General features: G+C 31.0%; 1 protein-coding gene across 3 annotated transcripts in view; it reads left to right on the top strand.

The window, feature by feature from the left end:
- The window catches only part of LOC106466663, a 78,314-nt gene that overhangs the window by 14,216 nt on the left and 45,382 nt on the right, over positions 1–18,716 (top strand). For all 3 annotated transcript variants that reach the window (XM_022394726.1, XM_013926955.2, XM_022394727.1), the window contains exons 3-6: positions 3,658–3,795; positions 4,599–4,670; positions 12,921–13,114; positions 18,001–18,229. In XM_022394726.1, coding sequence (XP_022250434.1) covers positions 3,658–3,795; positions 4,599–4,670; positions 12,921–13,114; positions 18,001–18,229 — 633 coding nt within the window. The remainder of the gene's footprint in view (positions 1–3,657; positions 3,796–4,598; positions 4,671–12,920; positions 13,115–18,000; positions 18,230–18,716) is intronic.

Raw genomic sequence — 18,716 nt, 5'->3', positions numbered from 1 at the left:
GTGTGTTACATTTGTGGAAATTCAGGATTTTTTTATGTATTTCCTTTTAGAGTTAAGAACTTAAAACTTGTATACTATTAAAATATAGATTATTAGCTAAGATTTTATGCTATTCTAATTGGTATAACATAAACAAAAAGTAGTTTAATAACATTTTGAATGTAAGACACTAAAACCTTGTGTCATGCACAGTAAAGGGTACCTGGGCCGATAGGGTTAAAGCCTTAATTAGATTACTGTTTACTCCAGCTGTGTTGATTTTAGAAAACCCCAGGAAAGCTTTTATGTAATTAATAGCCAAATGAAAAAAATACATTTGTTTGATACTATATGGTAGATTAAGGACAGTTGGTATTTTTTTATTTTATTAATTTCTGAAAAAAATAAAAAATTGAGGAGTGTTTGCCTGCATATACAACATTAAATAATTTAATTATTAATTCCTGGAAAAAAATGGAGGAGTCCAGATGTCCTAGACCCATCCTCTAGTAATGCACCTGCTTATACATTAAAGAATAATTATTAATTCCTGAAGAAATGTGCAGTGGACCCTATAAACCCCTTCCCTTATCTGCACTGACTATATAACATCAAAGAATCAGTCATTAACTTGTGAAAAAAAATGGATGGGGCAGAGGGAGTCAGGATCCCTCCCTTAGATTTGCACCTGCTTATACAACATAAATTATAAAGGTAATGTAAAAAAACAATAATAAATTTACACTATTTAACACTGAAATAGCTAAAGAGTTGGTGATAGGTGCTGTAAGCCAGTTGCTTTAGTTCTAGTTGGGGGTTAAAATTAATGACAGTGGCAGATAGCCTTAGTACCTTAACAATTACAAAGAGCAAGTTTAGTGGCAAAGAAGTCGAACTGAGATATTCAACTCATGAGGCAACCTCCCATTATGTAACTTTGTGCTTATCAACAAAGAAAAATAATGGCATTATTCCAATTACTTGAATAGTTGGAATAATAAAAAACAATAAATAATTGGGAACCCTAATTTCGATTAGCCAGTTATTTTTATGACAATCAATTTAATCAATTTTGATTATTCAGTTGTTGAGATAATTGTAACAACTAATTTGTATTAGTTGGTTATGTTTGTGATAGGTGATATAATTGTAATTTTGATTAATCATTTGTTCGAATAATTGAAAACAGTAATAATCATAAACACTACTTTCAATTAATGATAATTTTTGTGACATTAATCAATTAGTTTAGAGACACTAATTGATGAAATCACTGCTTGCAGGTAATCAGTTATATTGACCAGCTCTAGTGTTAATTTCCTTAGTTAATTGTTTTTAATTCTTGTAATAAATAAAATTTTGAGAATGTTTATTTCAATCATTTATTTCTAAAATAATTGATATTTAATAGACTAATAACAATTTTTTTTATGTAATTATAGATTATGCTATGAATTTAAATGTTGCTTCATAAGCAGACTTTAGAGATTGAAGTTATGTGGTTCATAACAACTGGATAGGACCATCAGTTTTCTAAAATTCTGAAAAGGGTTTTTTGAATGCCCTATGTTCATTAATTGCCTTTTGAAAATGGCTATTCTTATACATTGGAATTGTCAGGGATTATTTGCTAATTTACAAAATATTAAGGCATTGATCAATTTTTATCAACCTGTATGTGTATCCTTGTGTATGAGGGTGTAATCCTGCTGGTTGAGCATCATACTTCTTCATTACAAGTTACTACGCCTTTGGAGGTCATTCCATCTGTATTTCCAGTTGTGATACCCTCACACTTTGCTCACTTTACTTGTCACCTGGAGAAGTGGTCATTCAAACAGACCTTGATGATCTTACTGAGCATACTTAAATATACAGTCTCCTTTGTGATGGTGGAGATATTAATGGGAGAGGTACATCTGTGGAGTACTTGCTTTCATATCACAACCTTTCTCTATTCATTACTAGAGAATATACATACTTCCATGCTCCAAATCTGACATTTACTGCTGTAGATGTGCCCATTTGTTTATCTTATCACCTTTTGTTTTATTGAAAGTTGGTTAATGCTTCATAAAGAAGTGATTATTTCCCATCATTCTGAGGGAGATTTCACAAACTTGGTGTTGTCTGACTAATGGTGAAACTGAAAAAGGTTAATTGCCCTCTTTCACCAGTGTCTCAGAGCTTTCTTATGCATGTCTTTAATATGTTAACAACTGCAAGGAGGCAGTAACTGGTTATATAGTACATGTATCTGGACTTGGAAACAAAACTGCCATATATTTTACAAGTAACTCACTCTTAACCACATAGCCTTTCAGAAGGCTGGGTTTTTCTCCGGGCTGATCAGATGTCAAAGGCAGAAGAAGTCTTGGATTTAATTCACCTCTTCATCTCTTTCACCTTCTGTTCAAAGGTCATTTATGAAAAAGTTTAAATGGTGAATGGGAAGTATACATTTCAGTCTAGTAGCCAAGAAGTTACTTATTTGCAGAGTGTGACTACCACTCATGCACCTCTATCTGTTCATCTATCTTCTTGGCCATCAAGATACAGGACAAAAACCTCACTTTCCTTTTCACCTGATTGTCTTTATAAGTGTAATTAGTAATTGACCTTTCATTCTGGTATAACTTAATATGTATTGATCAGATCTGATGAAATCTATTATGAGATGCTGTGCTCCCTCTTTTTTGGCTCTGTAAATCTTCTTTGGGTTCTTTTTTCACTGGATTTGGCAGGAGGAATATTTTCCACATTTATGGCATTGGGTGTTTGTCTTCCCAAAGTGCAGGAAGGATCCCAAATTTGCTTTTAATTATAGCTCTGTTGCTTTGACTAGCTTATTGGTTATGTTTTAAAGAGTATAGCTAATGTTCTTCTTGTTTTGTACCTCAAACCAAACAACCTTTTCTCCAATTTCTCCAACTAATTTCTATTATTAATGTTTTAGCAAAGAGATCATTGTGGTTCTGTAGGGGATCAACTCTATCCCAATCTTTCACAGGAACTCTTAAGTACATCATCTTGAATCTCACACTTTTTAATATCAAGATCAATGCCATCACTGAAGAACTTCCTCCAAATTTGGAAATAACCGATATCTCAATGAATTTTAGATTTTCTGTTTGTTATCATATGTGAGGTACATTGAGTGATGGCTACAAACTGCTCTCAATAAACTGTGTGAGTGAACTACTTCAAAGGCTTGAAATTCAGTTATTTAGAATAGTTTGCATGCATTTCTTTCTCTAATGTGATTGCACCCAGATTCCAATCTCTATATGGGTGGTGAGAGAATTAATGAGGTGGTTGAGACAAAGTTTTAGGACTTCTGTTGACAATAATACAACTTTTACTCCTCACTTTGGAAATGATGACACTGCCCACATTGACCATAATTGTAGTTTTTTAAGGACCATGGGCCTTTTGAGTTCACTTAAATTTTTTAACCTTTTCAAAAAAAAGGGCTTATTTGTTTTATTGTATATACTTAACTATTCTAAATAACTAATTTGTTGTTTTTCACCATGCATACCTTAACCAATAGTTTTGTTTTAGAAATACGATTTGCTGTATACATATATGAAATGTATTATTTAAAACTTTTGTATAATTTCCTTAGTTTAAGAAAAAATACCACTAAAATGCAAGTTTTTAAAATGTATTTTATAGGTTACAACATCATTAAGCCTAAACAATGTGTCACCTTCAGCAAGTGATGCTGATGGATCACGTGATTCTTTTTGTCTTTATTCACCATGGTCTCACAAAACTTTTCAGTCTCATAACAGTTCTCATACGGATGGTCAGGTATGTTTTTTTTACCTTTAGATAGAATTTAAGAAATCTGTGTGTGTAAATTGTAGCTTTGTAGTTACATCAGTTCTTGTTTAATTTGGGAAGCCAGACAGCTGATTTTGGGAACATTGGGAATATATAAAAGCTGTAACAAATACTGCAATAAGAGCTTCATGATTAATTAATATAATTGATTACCTGTGAGCATTGATTACATCTTTAGTGTTGTATAAAATAATTGATTGATTGTGGTTAACTCAATTATTGTCACAAACATAATCAACTAGTGTTTCCAGTTATTACTGTTTTTGATTATTCCAACTATCTTGTGATCAAAATTATAATTAAGTTATTAATATCAACTAATTTAAATTGATTAACTGATCAAAATTAATGTTTGTGATTATTACTGTTCTTGATTATTCCAACTATTCAGTAATATAAATATTATCATTATGATTTTTCATTATTATTTTCGATTAATTCAAGTATATTTAGCTTATTTAATTAGGGTTTTTGATTATTTGAGCTATCCAAGTAATTGAAATGTGCCATTATGTTTAAGCGCAAATATACACAATGAGGTATTAAAATCTGAATCGTGGTGTCATAAGTTATTGCTGTCTTTTATCAGCTCGTGAGAAGATTTTTTTTATTGCTATCTTGTAAGAATAATTGATTAGTTGATAATTGATTAATAAGCTTGACTAATCACCCAGTTCTAATTGCCATTTCTAAAAGTTAATTCAGAATGAAAGCTGCTTGAGCATTTAATATATTTTTTAACTTACCATTAAAAGTTTTGCATATTACAGGGATATAACCAGGATTTGGCAAGTATCAGGCATGGATGTACTGTGCAACCCTATGCTGCAGGAGCACATGATGTGAGTGTCCACAGTAAACATATAGAAGGTCTGAGGGGTTAATGGGAAATCCTGTAGTAGGCTCATTGTTGAGTCCCTAAAACTGAAGCTTTTTGTTTAAAAATTTTGTATACTAATTAAGTTTATACCAAACTGCAAACTTAATGATTAATTTCAAAATCTGTGTAATAGTGCATTTTAACAAATTCTTATATATTTTTTATCTGTCATTTTGTAAGATTTGAATTTGTTATCTTTATTTCAACATAATTTAAGAGATAAAAACATTTATACCATTTTAAATCAATAAACTCTTATTTGGCAGGATTTCTCATTTAGAAATGGACATTAGCAAAACTTAGTATTTCAAACATATTTCATTTTTGTTTTGTTTTGATGCTGACAATTTAGCCTCAGTTCTAGGCTTAAAAAAACAAAATTAGTGGTATACTGGAATGTAGAGACAGAAGTTTTTAGTTCTTTATATGTAACTGCACATTGATATCATAGACATTATTTTGATACTAATCTTTGTGTATACATCAATTCATGGCTTTGATGAGTTTACAATTAATATTATTCAAATTTTTTAACATTCATTTGTTACTTTGTCAATAAAAGACACTGCACAGACTACCCAAAGAAAATTGTAGCATCACTTACCTGTCAGTAACTAAGTGCAAAATTAAACTTTAGAGGGGAAAAAATAAGCAACTTATTAAACAGGTGAAGATAAATAAATAGAATTCAATTAAGCAAAAATTATAATTTAACCCTAAAACTACCTGTCGGGTTTTTATAGGGTCGGATTCTGTACTGTAGGTGTCTGTGACTTGTCGATGATAAATTACAATGATAAACAGACAGCACACAATTCACTTATTTTAAGATAATATATTCAAAACAAGTCAAATGTATGTACAAGAATTTGTTACACTATTGGTTATCACAGTTGTATTCAGAGTTTTAAATAATTTCCTCTTTTTCATCAGAGTCCACACAGGTGGGTACAATTACTTTAGAACACACTTTGACAAGACAAATTATTTCTTCTCTCCTCTACTATTACGATACTGTCAGTGATAAATTCACTTACGTTACCCTGTGGGTCACCACAATTATGTCCAGAGCATCAAATAATTCTCTTTTACATCAAAAGTCCACACAGGCTGGTTCAATTACTTTAGAACCCAATTGACAAGACAAATTCTTCTTCTCTATCTCTGTTATTACAATACAAGCTGTGAAACACTTCAAAATTACCATTATAACTGTTGGTTATAATTGTGTCCTTTTTGTCAAAGTCCACACTGAATGGTTCATTTACTTTAGAATGCCCTTTGACAAGATAAATTCTTCTTTATCTCTGTTGTTACAATACAAACTGTGAAAATTTCACTGTAGAAATTGCCTATTTCAGCTAACCTGGCAATCACGTAGTCTAGTTTTACTTTTTTCACTTTTACTAACTAACATAACTTAATTATTTTTTGTATCTGCATGTATTTATAACACGTATCAGGAAAATCTAGAAATATCTAGCCCTCTAGTAACATTGATATTATACATAAGGAGAAAAACTTGGAAACTTCAACTAAGATGACTTCAACAATATTACAAAAGCCTAGTACTACAATTAAACAGCATACACAATGTACGACTTGTACAGCTACGTAACAAAACTTGTCATAATTATTGCTTTTAAAATAATTAACTTTTAACTTGTTATGAAAACTTAAATAATCAATAAATATTATATCACTGAATAAACTAAATAATAACTCTTAAACTGAACAGTCTTATATATCCAACACTACGAGTTGACTTGATATGGACTGCCATAGTTTTTGAAACTTTTTCTAAGCTATTTATGCACCAAAGTGCTTGTGATTCCATGACTTTTTTGATACAGAACTCCTAATATCATTAACCACAGAAAAAAAATTGAAACAGTAATATGATCAATACTGTAAGTTATTCTATTTATTGCTACTTGAATTTTTTATGTAGTTTATGTATAAAATGTGTGATTCTATCCAATTTTCTTTCGTACAGTGTTTAACACTGAGCGTCAAGTAAAAACATAAGGTTGCTCAATATGATGCAATTTATTTATGGACCCCATTTTGTGAATGGTATAAAAACAAATGAGTAATTTGAGGGTTAAGAGAACTTGGACATTTAGGTAGGTTATAGTTGAATAATTCAAATTCAAGTGTATGGAAAAAAACATATTGATATTAAATGTTGTTATTTTTACTATTGGAAAAGGAAGAAGTGTGTATTTAACCTTGATAATGGTTAACTATGTGAGTTGCCTATTCAACCTTGACCTGTAAATGTTTCATAGGCTGTTTCATTTTGGTATGAGGCAACTTATGTGAAGGATGACATATACAAACAGCTAATTAACCTTGACATAATTTTTGTTAATTAAACTTTTCAAGGATATCAGTTATCTTAAGCTGTTCACTATGGACAGTTTTATTTTCCGATTTTTATACCTATTTGTCCAGATGTTCTGATGAACCTCTTCAAGATACCTCTTTCTCTCAATTTTTAGTATTAAGGTGTATTAAAACAGTTAGGAGAAAGATTACTTCATAATTAAATGCAAAAAATATACTATAAAATAGCATTGTCATGCTCAAAATGAATTATTTTTCTTCACTGCTATTTTGGTAGAAATATTCTCAGATATTCATATGGATGGATGTCAATACTTGCTAAATTATAAAAATATTTTGATTTTCACCAGCTAGTGTTTTTTTGATGTATTGCATCAAGTAACCATGACAATCCCTAGGAAACAGTACTGCAGTCATTTAACAGGCACTATCAGTATATAACTTTGCTCACATTAGAATGGTCACATTTGTTTAGGCCTAATGTGAGTTTATTGAATAAGACTGGAAACAGTAAAAGAAGATTTATAGCACATATTCATATTGCTGTGAATTGTCATTAATATTTGTGTCGGTATATACATACACACACATTTAGAAGTTGAAAATGAAGTTCTCTTGCATATACTGTGGAAAACCATTGTTATGAGTCCCAAAAGTAAACAGTGGAGTTTGAAAGTCTGCTTGATCAGTGGTAAACAGTATTTCTAAATCAGGCTCTGCTCGATAGATCACTGCCATCTTACAACTAGTACACTTGTTGTTATCACCATTTCTAGATGAAAATACTGTGGAATGTCTCTGACCAAAATGCACACACAGTGAGAGATTACCAGTAGTTGCAAGGAGAAATTCTGCTAGTTGTGATTCAACAAAGTAGTAATGCTTGAACTTGAAAATGGCAGTGGAAAGGTGAAAAATGTGGCATACAAACTTGGTGACTTTTTCTCAGTAATAATGTATTTGAAAGAATAAAATGTCTTACTATGGAAAGTTAGTTTTTTCAACTATTATTAGTGCAGGAAACTATTTAGAAACCATGATATTAATATTAATTATATTTGAATATCTAAATAAAGTATTGCCTTACTATAATGCCACCAGTTATAATGCTGTGGTGCCTTGGCTCCCAAGAATTCAACATCATCTGCTACTTATCTCATTGCCACATGGCTTTAGAGGCTAAAGTCAATACACTCTGTCAGAAAATAAAGGAAAAAAAAAACAGAAAGTCCTGAGTGCAAAGCCCAGAGATGTAAATATCAAGTTCACATCTGAACTTGATATTAGGATATTTAAAGATTATTAAGGTCTGCACTGACAAAACAAATATAACCAGAATTTCCAGTTTGATTGACAAGGTGGGGAAGCCAGTAATGTAGGGATTTTATTCATCAGGTAAAGTCGAGACAGCTTAGTCTGCTTTGTGATCATTAGCTGATCAAGTGATATGTGCACTTCCATCCATATCTTGTTTGGTTCCTTTTTTCAAGTTCAGTAGCCAGCCCTACATAACTTTTATATTTAGTGATAAATTTTTTTCCTTTTATACATAATGAGAAACCCAATCACAATTCATGATTTATTAACTGATGATAGAAATTATAATATTTCAATTTTATGCTAGGCCTTGTAAAACATAAACACAAAAACTCTCCAAATACATAACTAGATAATATTTGAAAAAAAACAACTAAGTTTAAAAAGACTGAACTTCTCACACGTCACGTAAAGCTGTTTTTTTCACTCTGACCGAAACTTTTATACAATTAATACTACTAAGAAGATTTTGAACACAAGTTTATTGTAGTTACTTCCAACCTTATTCTGTGTTTAATAATTTAAAATATTTAGTATCCTTGACATGGTTCATTAAAAAAAAAAAATGTCAAGGTCAAATAGCCAAGAAGAGGTTGAATCATTTACATGTGAAGGTTAATTTGATGTTTGTATGTGTCATCCATCACATTTGAAATTTAAATAGTCAGTACTTAATAAAAACATGACATTTTGTAGCTGAATAGCCAATATATAATGAATCCCTGGAAAGTGAAGGTTGAGTAGGCAATTCAATTACTTAATTGTGTTCATGGTTAAATAGACATTTCTACACAGAAAAAACTGAAGTACTTTTCAGATCTATGAGAAAAAATAAGTTGAGATAATGGCAGTCATAGTTCATTATCACTCTGATTTATTTTAGATAGCCATTAAAAGCCAGTTCAGTTATATAGACTAGTTTGTAAAACACTGCTCGTTGCAACAAAGGTTTTTGACTCACTAAAGATATATATATTTCAAATTTAATTCAGATTCTGTAGCTGATGATTCACATTTTTGCCATTATGAATATCTTATTAGTAGAGGCAAGTCAAATGTTACAATTGAAACTAAATCAATTAACATAAGATTTAATGAAGATAACTTTTTTTAGTAATTAACAGTATTTCTAAAATCTTTTATCACTTACTATTTGTAGTACAGTAAGGAACATTTACAAAGAAAGCACTGATTACATAATAATATGATTTATATTAAGCCACCAGTATTAACTGTAAAAAACTAAATAAACAACCACAGATATTTTTTGCTTTATTGTGAGATAACTTGCTGTGTTCAAGTTACATAGGAAGTAGTGAATAGATTTATTATTAAATGTTCCATATAAAATAACATTTTATTGTATATGCTTATTTGTGTAACATGACTCATAATGTAGAAATTAAAATTTTATTGCACTGTACATTAATTTAAGAACAAGTTTGTGCTTTGATATTATTTAATTCCTGGTCAAACACCTAGGAGTATCTGACTTGGATGCTTAGCCCATATACTTATTTCTAATCCTTTTTCTAGATATTTTGCAAAGTTACTAGGTTTTCGTGACATCAACTTAGAATACTCTAGACCTACTCACACAAACTTACTAGATCTTATTGTCATGCATCCTCCAGCTAATGTCTAAATTGCAACCTTAAAAATATAGCTTAAAACTCTGCCCCCCTTCCTGGATTGTGAAGCCTCTTGAACAATCCTAATACAAAACATAATAAAACACTAAACTGTCCATTCACCAAGTTTCTTGGTGGTTTTTTCTTCCAAGGTCTGTAGTATAAAGATGGGATGTTGCTTTGTTCACTGTTGTCACTGGCTGTTCATGTTTCACATGAGGACAAACCTCAAATTTAAGGAGGTATCCAGAGGATAGGCAACCTAAGCCAAAGTTCATTCACTGTAATAGCCTTTGGAAGTTGACTTAACAGATATTTTGAGCTCGTCTGCAGGTTGATGTTCAACTTAAGTCCTTCTATGGAATTATCCAGTTGGCCATTCTCTGACCAAAACACCTCCAAAGGATTCACATGACCACCTGCCCATGTAAATCTCATGCAGAATTTCCATAATTTTTATCAGCATTTATGTCATAACTATTAATTATTACTAATAACTGCTGATATAATTATTTCATTTCTTGGTGTAGTAATTTCCATGTAGTGCACAGGGATTTCCTGGTCATAGACTGTGAAGCTGTTTTAAGCTAGCCTGACCTTGCATCTGTGTTTCTGCATCAAGTCAGTTCCCAATATGCTTTCTTCCTCAATGTTATATACAACACAAAAAGAAAATTCCTTACAGTAAAGGTAACTTCAGATTGACCTCTTGCAGGAACCTTATATTCTCTTGCATTTCACGTCACAATCTTATTTTTTTAATCTCCGGAGGTAATTTCTCATCTTTCATTAACAAAATTATATTGATCAGTTGTAGCTGTAGAACCAGTGTCAGTCAGCATACTACTTAGTGGGTTTTCCATCAGTAAGACCTTGGACTCATAGATGATTTTCCTCAAGTAATGAATTTATTTTCTCTCTTGGGATAATAGAGGACTTACAGTTGAATTTTGCCTCATAAATCCAACTAATTTCTATGTTCTTATGTCATGTTGGGCTGTGTGTTTTTCCTTTGTTCTGTTTGGGATTTTTCTGTATGGATTAACCCTTTCACTTCAGTCTACTTGCATTCTAAGTAGGTTACATAACTCTTGTCAAACTTTGTTCCAAAAATAAAACTAGTTGATGAAATTGCTTGAAACTTGAGAGGAACTTTCCTAAAGACACGTATTTTCAGAAAAATAATTAATTTTCGTTTTTTATACTATTTCTATTAAAGATTTGTTATTTATTATAGTTATTTGCTCTCAGACTGAATAGTTCAGTGCAAAATGATTTTCATCTTTAGTATAAAAAATATTTTTTTTATCTTACAGTTTTCAAATTTTATATGCATAACTTCTTGAACCTCTTAAGTTAATATCATGTTTTTTATGGTAAAGGTTTATATTTTCATTTTTCAATTTCTCTATCATATCACTAACTGTAGCTGTTATCATGAACATAAGGTGCAATGAAATGTTTAAAATTAAGAAATAGAAATATGTACATACCTTTTAACTCTCTCAATTGACCTTAAAATATCTTCTTTTGATTATATTCGTAATTTCAGGTCTTCACCTTTTCACTTAGTTTATTTTTTAATGTTTTATTTCCTTTCCTGTCCTTTACAGTTTATTACTTTTTCTTGACACCAATGGGTGCCCTCAGGGCATATTACAGTATATTGTGTAGAGATAGGCAAACCTTTGGCAAAATGTTTCTACAGTTTCAACCAGTCTGTGCTTTAAAATTTTAACATATTAATCATTTCAATGTGTTCCTACAAACGTTCTTCCATATCAACTTCTTGCTTAAGAGTTTATGATGTTTTTTATACTTATAAAGCTGTTAGTTTTTTGTTTGTCTTTTTTACACTGGTAATGGAATTAGAAAAATTGTGGAATATCTGTCATATTACCATGATTTTAGAATTTTTTTTGTAATATTTTGATTTCCACCTTGTGAATCATTTTAATGTAGTAGCATCATATGTTTTCTTGACAGTTGTAACCATTGTTCCATCTTTGTTTTGTTTTAGGATTGATGTGAATTTGGTTTCACTGAATTATATATTATCTATGACATATGTGACAACAATCTTTATTAGTTGTATTGTATGAAATCTAATGACAACTATTTTAACAAAGAATTTGTTTAGTTTTAGTAGTCCTGTAAAAGTTTGTAGGGAGAAATTGTATTTTCAGCTTGTTATAGATTTTGAACTACATTGTGTAGAGGACATATTTTCATGTACATCAGTTTAGGATTAAAAAATTGTTGTACCCAAAGATATCTTATATTAAATGGTAGTTCAAAATGTCTTTAAATCAAATCCCAAAACAAATAGGATGATTTAGTCTTGTGTTAGTTGAATGTAATTGATTAATGAGCCTGATAATTTATCATTTAGCAAATTCTACTTATCACCCAGCTCTAATTAAAGAGATTAACACAAATTTTGTCTCACAACTAATTGCAAAAGGAAGAAACGTAAAAAAAAAAAAATACTTGGGACTTTTTTCTTACTACTTAGTGAAACATTTTTCAAGAAAGCCTTTTCTTAGGAACTACATACACAATGCTATTTATTGTTTGGCTGTCCATTTGGTTGCCACCAGAGTAGCAAACTCTGCTTGGAGTTAAACTTTTTTTCTATTTCTCATTTAGTAGATGAACCTTAATATGTTTCAATATATAAGAACTAGATAATATTGAATACTTAAAGAAACATAATTTTGTGCAGATGTTTGTCTTGCCTGATAGTTTGAAATTAATTATGCATTTGTCATACAACACATTTGTCATTTATCACACAACAATAAAAAAATAAAAAATTAAATTTCATAACACAAAAGTATAAAAATAAAAGATATTTTAAAGATTAGGTTCTGTAGCATTTTTTCAACATAATAGGTTATGTTGATTTTTTTCAGAATTACTTTTTTGATGGAGTGAGTCACTCTGAAGAAAGAATTGAGCCTATTTACAACAACAGTGAAAAATCTGTATGGGACATGGTGTCAAAGATAGTTGATGATGATTTTCTTCTTGCTAATGGTTCATTCGACGTAGGAGATCCACTGACAGCACATCTAACCAATACTGATTTTGCCTGCCATTTATTTGGGTAAGTTCTATTATAAGCTGTCTTGTCTACTTCATTTTTGAAATACTTGTACTGTTTTAATATTATTTGTCATATGCAAAAGAATCTGTTGTTAGTATTTTTGGAATGTGATTATAAAGAAAAAATTTATTACTTGTATAACTGTATGTACATTTCAAAAGAAACCTTTAAAAAAACTGCTTAAAAATTCAGATGTTATTGTCACATGATCCACAAGTTATGAAAATTCTCTATTTTGCCACTCTTTATCTTCAATAATATAATGGCAGTTTTGTAGATGTACATCTAGACAGTAAAATGTTTACTTAACGTATTGACACATACATTTCAAAGTTCTCTGGATGAATTCAATTGAAACAAGTAATATATTTTGTCAACCCCTGACTGGTGCCATGTCCACCTTTAATAGATTTGTTTGAGTTTATAGCCCACATTTAGTGGTTACATACACATGTATATAGTCATTAGCAAGATCTCATTTTACACTATAATCCAACATTGGTTATTTTGAAATTGGCATGCAGTTTTTTATATATTTGTTAATTATGTATTAGTCATATTTTAAAATGCATAATTGAAAGGTTTAAACATTTTTTAAATATACATCATACTTTGCATCAGTTCTCAAGGCTTACGATACTGTAATGCCCCAAGGGCACTGTTGACTTGTGTTGAGATGAATAATAAATAGTAAAGGACAAGCAAGGAAAATAAAACATTAAAAATTAATTATGTGAAGAGTAAAAGACCTGAAATTATGTATATAATTAAAAGAAGATCTTTAAGTATTTTACTTACAAAAATTAAATATGTATATATATATATATATATATATATATTTTGTTATTTATTAATTTTAATCATTTCATTGTATTGTATGTTGATGATAATAGCAAGAGTTAGTGATATGACAGAAAAAATGAGAAATAAAATACAAACATTTACCTTAAAAAACTTTTGATATTCATTTAGGAGGTTCTAGAGGTTATGCAAGTGAAATATGAAAACTATAAGACGAAGAAAAGTATTTTTAAACTTAAAATGAAAATCACCTTGCACTCGAACTATTCAGAGTTTGAATGCAAATAACCAATATAGATAAATAGCATATTTTTATTAGAAAGATGTAATTAAAATAGTCATTTTTGTGTACAAGATGCTTAACATCTTTAACAAAACATTACCAGGTTTTGTGATGATATTTCAAGAGAGTTACTGTATGTATTGTTGCATAAATGTCCTTACCCAGTCGAGGTGACGTGAATTGTATCACCCCATTGTGAAAAGGTTAAAAGATATTTTGGAATTACCTTTCTTTTAATATAATAGACATCTAAGTGTTTTCTCTGGCTGTTTCTATTTGTGCATTTTATGGGAAAAGAACAAACTTATTTTGTCAAAAACTTTTTTAACGACAATCTGAACAGTTGCTACTTGGTAAATTACTAATTTCAAGACAACTATGTAATCACTGTTTTGATTGTTTCTAAAATATGCAGTGATATCTCTATTGATTTAATGTAAATCAATTAACAAAAATGTTTTATTCTCAATAATAACAGTAATGTTTTTATTTATATCAAGATTACAATTATAAATTAAGTAGCCTATTATTTGTTCATAAGTCTTAAGAACTTTCCACTGAATGCCTTAGGTTAATGCTATAGGTATTCAGACTAGAAACTTTCCCACTAAACTATAAACTAAGGCTAAAACCACTTTATTTACTTACTATGACTTAAAGTCTAATTCTTGATCTATCCAATTATATTCAGACTTACTTGATAGCTGTTTCCAAGGTGGTGTTTCATTAGTAAATGACCAAGCCACTTGATGTGACATCATAAAAAAAATGGCAACCAAGGCCCGTACAAAAAATAAGCAGATATTCAAGAATTGGATAACATAATCTCAAGGAATGATAGTTTATTAGCAAAAAAAAAACTTTTTTTGTGATGGGCAGAAATTTGTTTTAAAAATCTACAAGTGCATTGTTTATTTTGCTTCTGAGCTGTGCAGAAATGAACATTTCTTTGATTTTTCTTTGAATTACATCGTATAATTCTTAGAAAATGACAAAATTTTGATTCTAAAATAATTTGGAGTAAAAATTGTTGAAATAGGTAAAATATACATATAAATTTTTAAGTAGAAGTGATAGAGTGCTCGTGTAGTTTAGAGAGAGTTTGAGGCCTCAGTTGGGCAACATATAAATGTAGGTGAACAAGCGAATGCAAGTCAAGTGAAGTAAAGTAGAGAAAAAGTATAGTTCATTTTGGGTTCTCACAATCATTTATTCTTGCCATGAAACTCCTCTTCTTCCAAGATTCTCTCATCTTATTTCTGTAAATCCGCATTGTGTCATGGGTAATGGAAAATGTTAAACTCATCCACCCTGACTCCAAATTTTTCCCACTGTTGAGATAGGGTTTTCTGCAAGACCACATTCCAGATCATTCCTTTCATTGACTAACATTGAAGAAGCCAGCACCAGGGAACTGTCTTCCCACTTTCTTGGCTCATCAATGCTGGCTTTTCAAATTAGGTTTTGTGGTTACCCATTGCACTTTTTCCAGTAAAAGATCTTTGAGGTAGTTAGGTCTGATTGGGTTTGGGCAACTCTCTGATGTATTCCTAATGCAAATTCTTCCCCCTTATTCTTTAAGTGGAGTATGGGAGGCCTTTGCCACTTCCAGTTCCTAGTTGCTGAGGTGTTCAGCTTGAAGAGTTCCCCACTGGTTGTGCTGTCCCTCCTCCTGAGAGGGTTCAAGTTAGCAGCACAATGCAGTGTGAAGTAGGACAGGGGTGTCCATATCAGTGTAGTGCAAGTCTCCACTCTTTTATATGTTAATTTCTTAGTGGTTTGACTAGCTGGATGGAGCAAAATGTTCCCATCCTGTGACAGGAAAGAACATTTGTCCACTGTCCTGTATGTATGGTGAGTAAATGATATAACAGACCATATACCAAACTGTACAGTCTGTTTATTACCCGAGCCACACTACACCTCGCATCCAACTGTCCTGTTGTGTACAAATGCTTAGTTGGTCATACACTTTTTCATCTGTCCGTGAGCTACATTGGCTTCTTTGCCTTCCTTGTTTCATACTTCCATGTGGACGAAGAGTATGCCCTGCATGATATGGATGTAGTCTCCCGTGAGAGTTACTCATCTATTAAGCCCCTACTATATGGTCTCGCACTCCATGGGCTTTCCTCTTAGGTGCATTCTCATCTATGTTTTTGCAATTGCACCAACCCTTTCACCACATCAATGTGGAGTTCTAGCTATAGTATGCAGAGAGGTAAGTGGATGGTTTGGAAGTCAACATTTTCCTTACCTGAAAATACATTTCCAATAGATACTTACCTCTCTTCACACCTTCTCACCTTTCCTCTCCACTGCTGGTGCACATTATTCTTGCATCATATTAGAATGAAATTAATTTTGAGTTCAAATGCTTATGAGGATCTACTGTGCTTGGAGGATATGTCACCTTATTGATGGAAGGCTATTGTTGTATGGGGATTACATCATGCACTAGCGAAGTTTGGTAGAAGATAGCTCAAAGTTAGTGGCATGTGCAAAATTTCAAAGGCAGATGCACAAGGAATAGCTAGAGTGTGTAGTTGTAATTTCAAACGTATGGGATAGGTTAACCCACTAGTGGATTAATATTTGCTATTTCCATCATTTGTCTGTACCCTTAGAACAAACTTAGCAAAAATTAAGACTAGTTTTTAAAATATAAGTCAAAAATTACAATTTGAAAATTTATTACATTTTGAGAAATATATCTAATGTATTCATACGTCATTTATTTTGCAGATCATTTTATTTTTAACTTTTTTTCTCTTAACAGAGAATATCCAGATTATTTATACATAGATAGATATAAATAGATAGAAACATCAAGCTAAGTTAATTTTTCGCTGTCATTTTCTCAGCTAAGAATACTTGTTGAGTACATTCTACAGAGGTATGAGTATGTTATATTAAAAGGATTTTAAATATGCAAATCACCGAGTCACATGATAGTCACCATCAGCTATCAGGTTTTGGTGGAAGTGAATGTATAAGAACTACATTGTGTAGCAGCTTGTAGGTAGTGTGATGACACTGAAAATTAATAATTTGTGAGAACTGTATGTAAAAGCCCTTTCCAATACAAAATATTTATACACTCAGATCATAAAAGTGTGTTAAATTGGAAATTTTGTAACAGGTGAGAATCCATGTACACAAAAGTCTGTGGCAAAAACCATCCATGTTCCCAGGCAACAATGCCCAATGAAGAACGATCTGTATCTTGGAAAACTACTCAGGTTGCATTTACATAAATTGTTTCCAAAACATGTTAATTCAAGCAGATGGAGAATGAACTGGGTATGCATGCTGTTTCATAAGAAGACTTGTCAGACAAGTTGCTGGATGTAGCACCTTTGAATTTTTATGCAATTGGACTGTTGAAACAACCACTGGGAAACATCATCTTTATACCTTCATGGAGGAGTGGTTGTGCTTTAGACATGACTATCTTACATCAGAACCTTTTGTAATGGAAACTACATTGTCATGCAGTTGTCAAGATGCATGATCATCAGATAGAGCATGACCAAGCATAGCAACTTAGACTATAAAACATTGTCAGACTCCCAAATCCCATTAACATAACACATTCATCTCTCTGTATTTAGTGAATGTAAAGTAAAAGCATTGGTTCTGTTGAATTATTTTTTTTATTCTGTGAAGTGCCTACATAAATTATTACACATTAACACTACTCTTATGTTTAAGCTCTTTAAAAAAAGAATGATAATTATAATAGCTCACATTTTGTAAAAAGCAACAAATTATAAAATAATGTTTTTGCTTCTTCTTTCAGCTCATCAGATATTGCTTCACCAGGAGCTTGGGGACCCAAAATTTCAGAAGATGCTCATGTCTCTATAGGAAATGGTTCTTCTGAATGTCATTATAATTGTTACAACTTTGATAAGATTGGTACAAAAAAGAATATTGGATCAGACTGTTACTCAGATTCTATATGCAGCCAAAATGAAAACTTCATAGATGCTGCTAATTATGGGTCAGGAAGAAATATGTCATCACAAGTAAGTTTGTTTTGGGCAGGAGTTTCAATGTTTTTAAAATCAAAAAGAAAAATTATAAGGCTAATTTAAACTTGTTTTTCATCACACGTCAAAACTTGATATAATATATCTTGACCATAAATAAGGTTTTTTTCTTGGAGCTTGGTGAACTTTCATTAACATTGCTGTGAATTAATTTTCCATAAAGAAGTTGAGAGGTAGACTTCAGTAGATTGTAAATTTTTTTTTGTTTTATATATATATATATATGCCAGGAAATGTATTTTGAGTTTGTCATATAGCAACAAATGTTACTTACTGTGATGCGCAAATAAATTGAAATATTTTCATCCAATTTTAACTGGCAAGAAAACTAGTGAACCTATGTATTAGTATTAGAGTTTGAAATAGTCCGAAGCCGAGTTAACTGATAATTTAAATTTTGTAGTTAATTTGTGCTTTGGATTTAGTATTTAAATATATGCTGATATATAGTCAGTTTACGATA

The sequence above is a fragment of the Limulus polyphemus genome, unplaced genomic scaffold (assembly GCF_000517525.1).
Source record: "Limulus polyphemus unplaced genomic scaffold, Limulus_polyphemus-2.1.2 Scaffold2336, whole genome shotgun sequence".
NCBI classification, from domain to species: domain Eukaryota; kingdom Metazoa; phylum Arthropoda; class Merostomata; order Xiphosura; family Limulidae; genus Limulus; species Limulus polyphemus.
The sequence above is the reverse complement of the archived record's forward strand: the minus strand, read 5'-3'. Positions and strand labels throughout refer to the sequence as shown.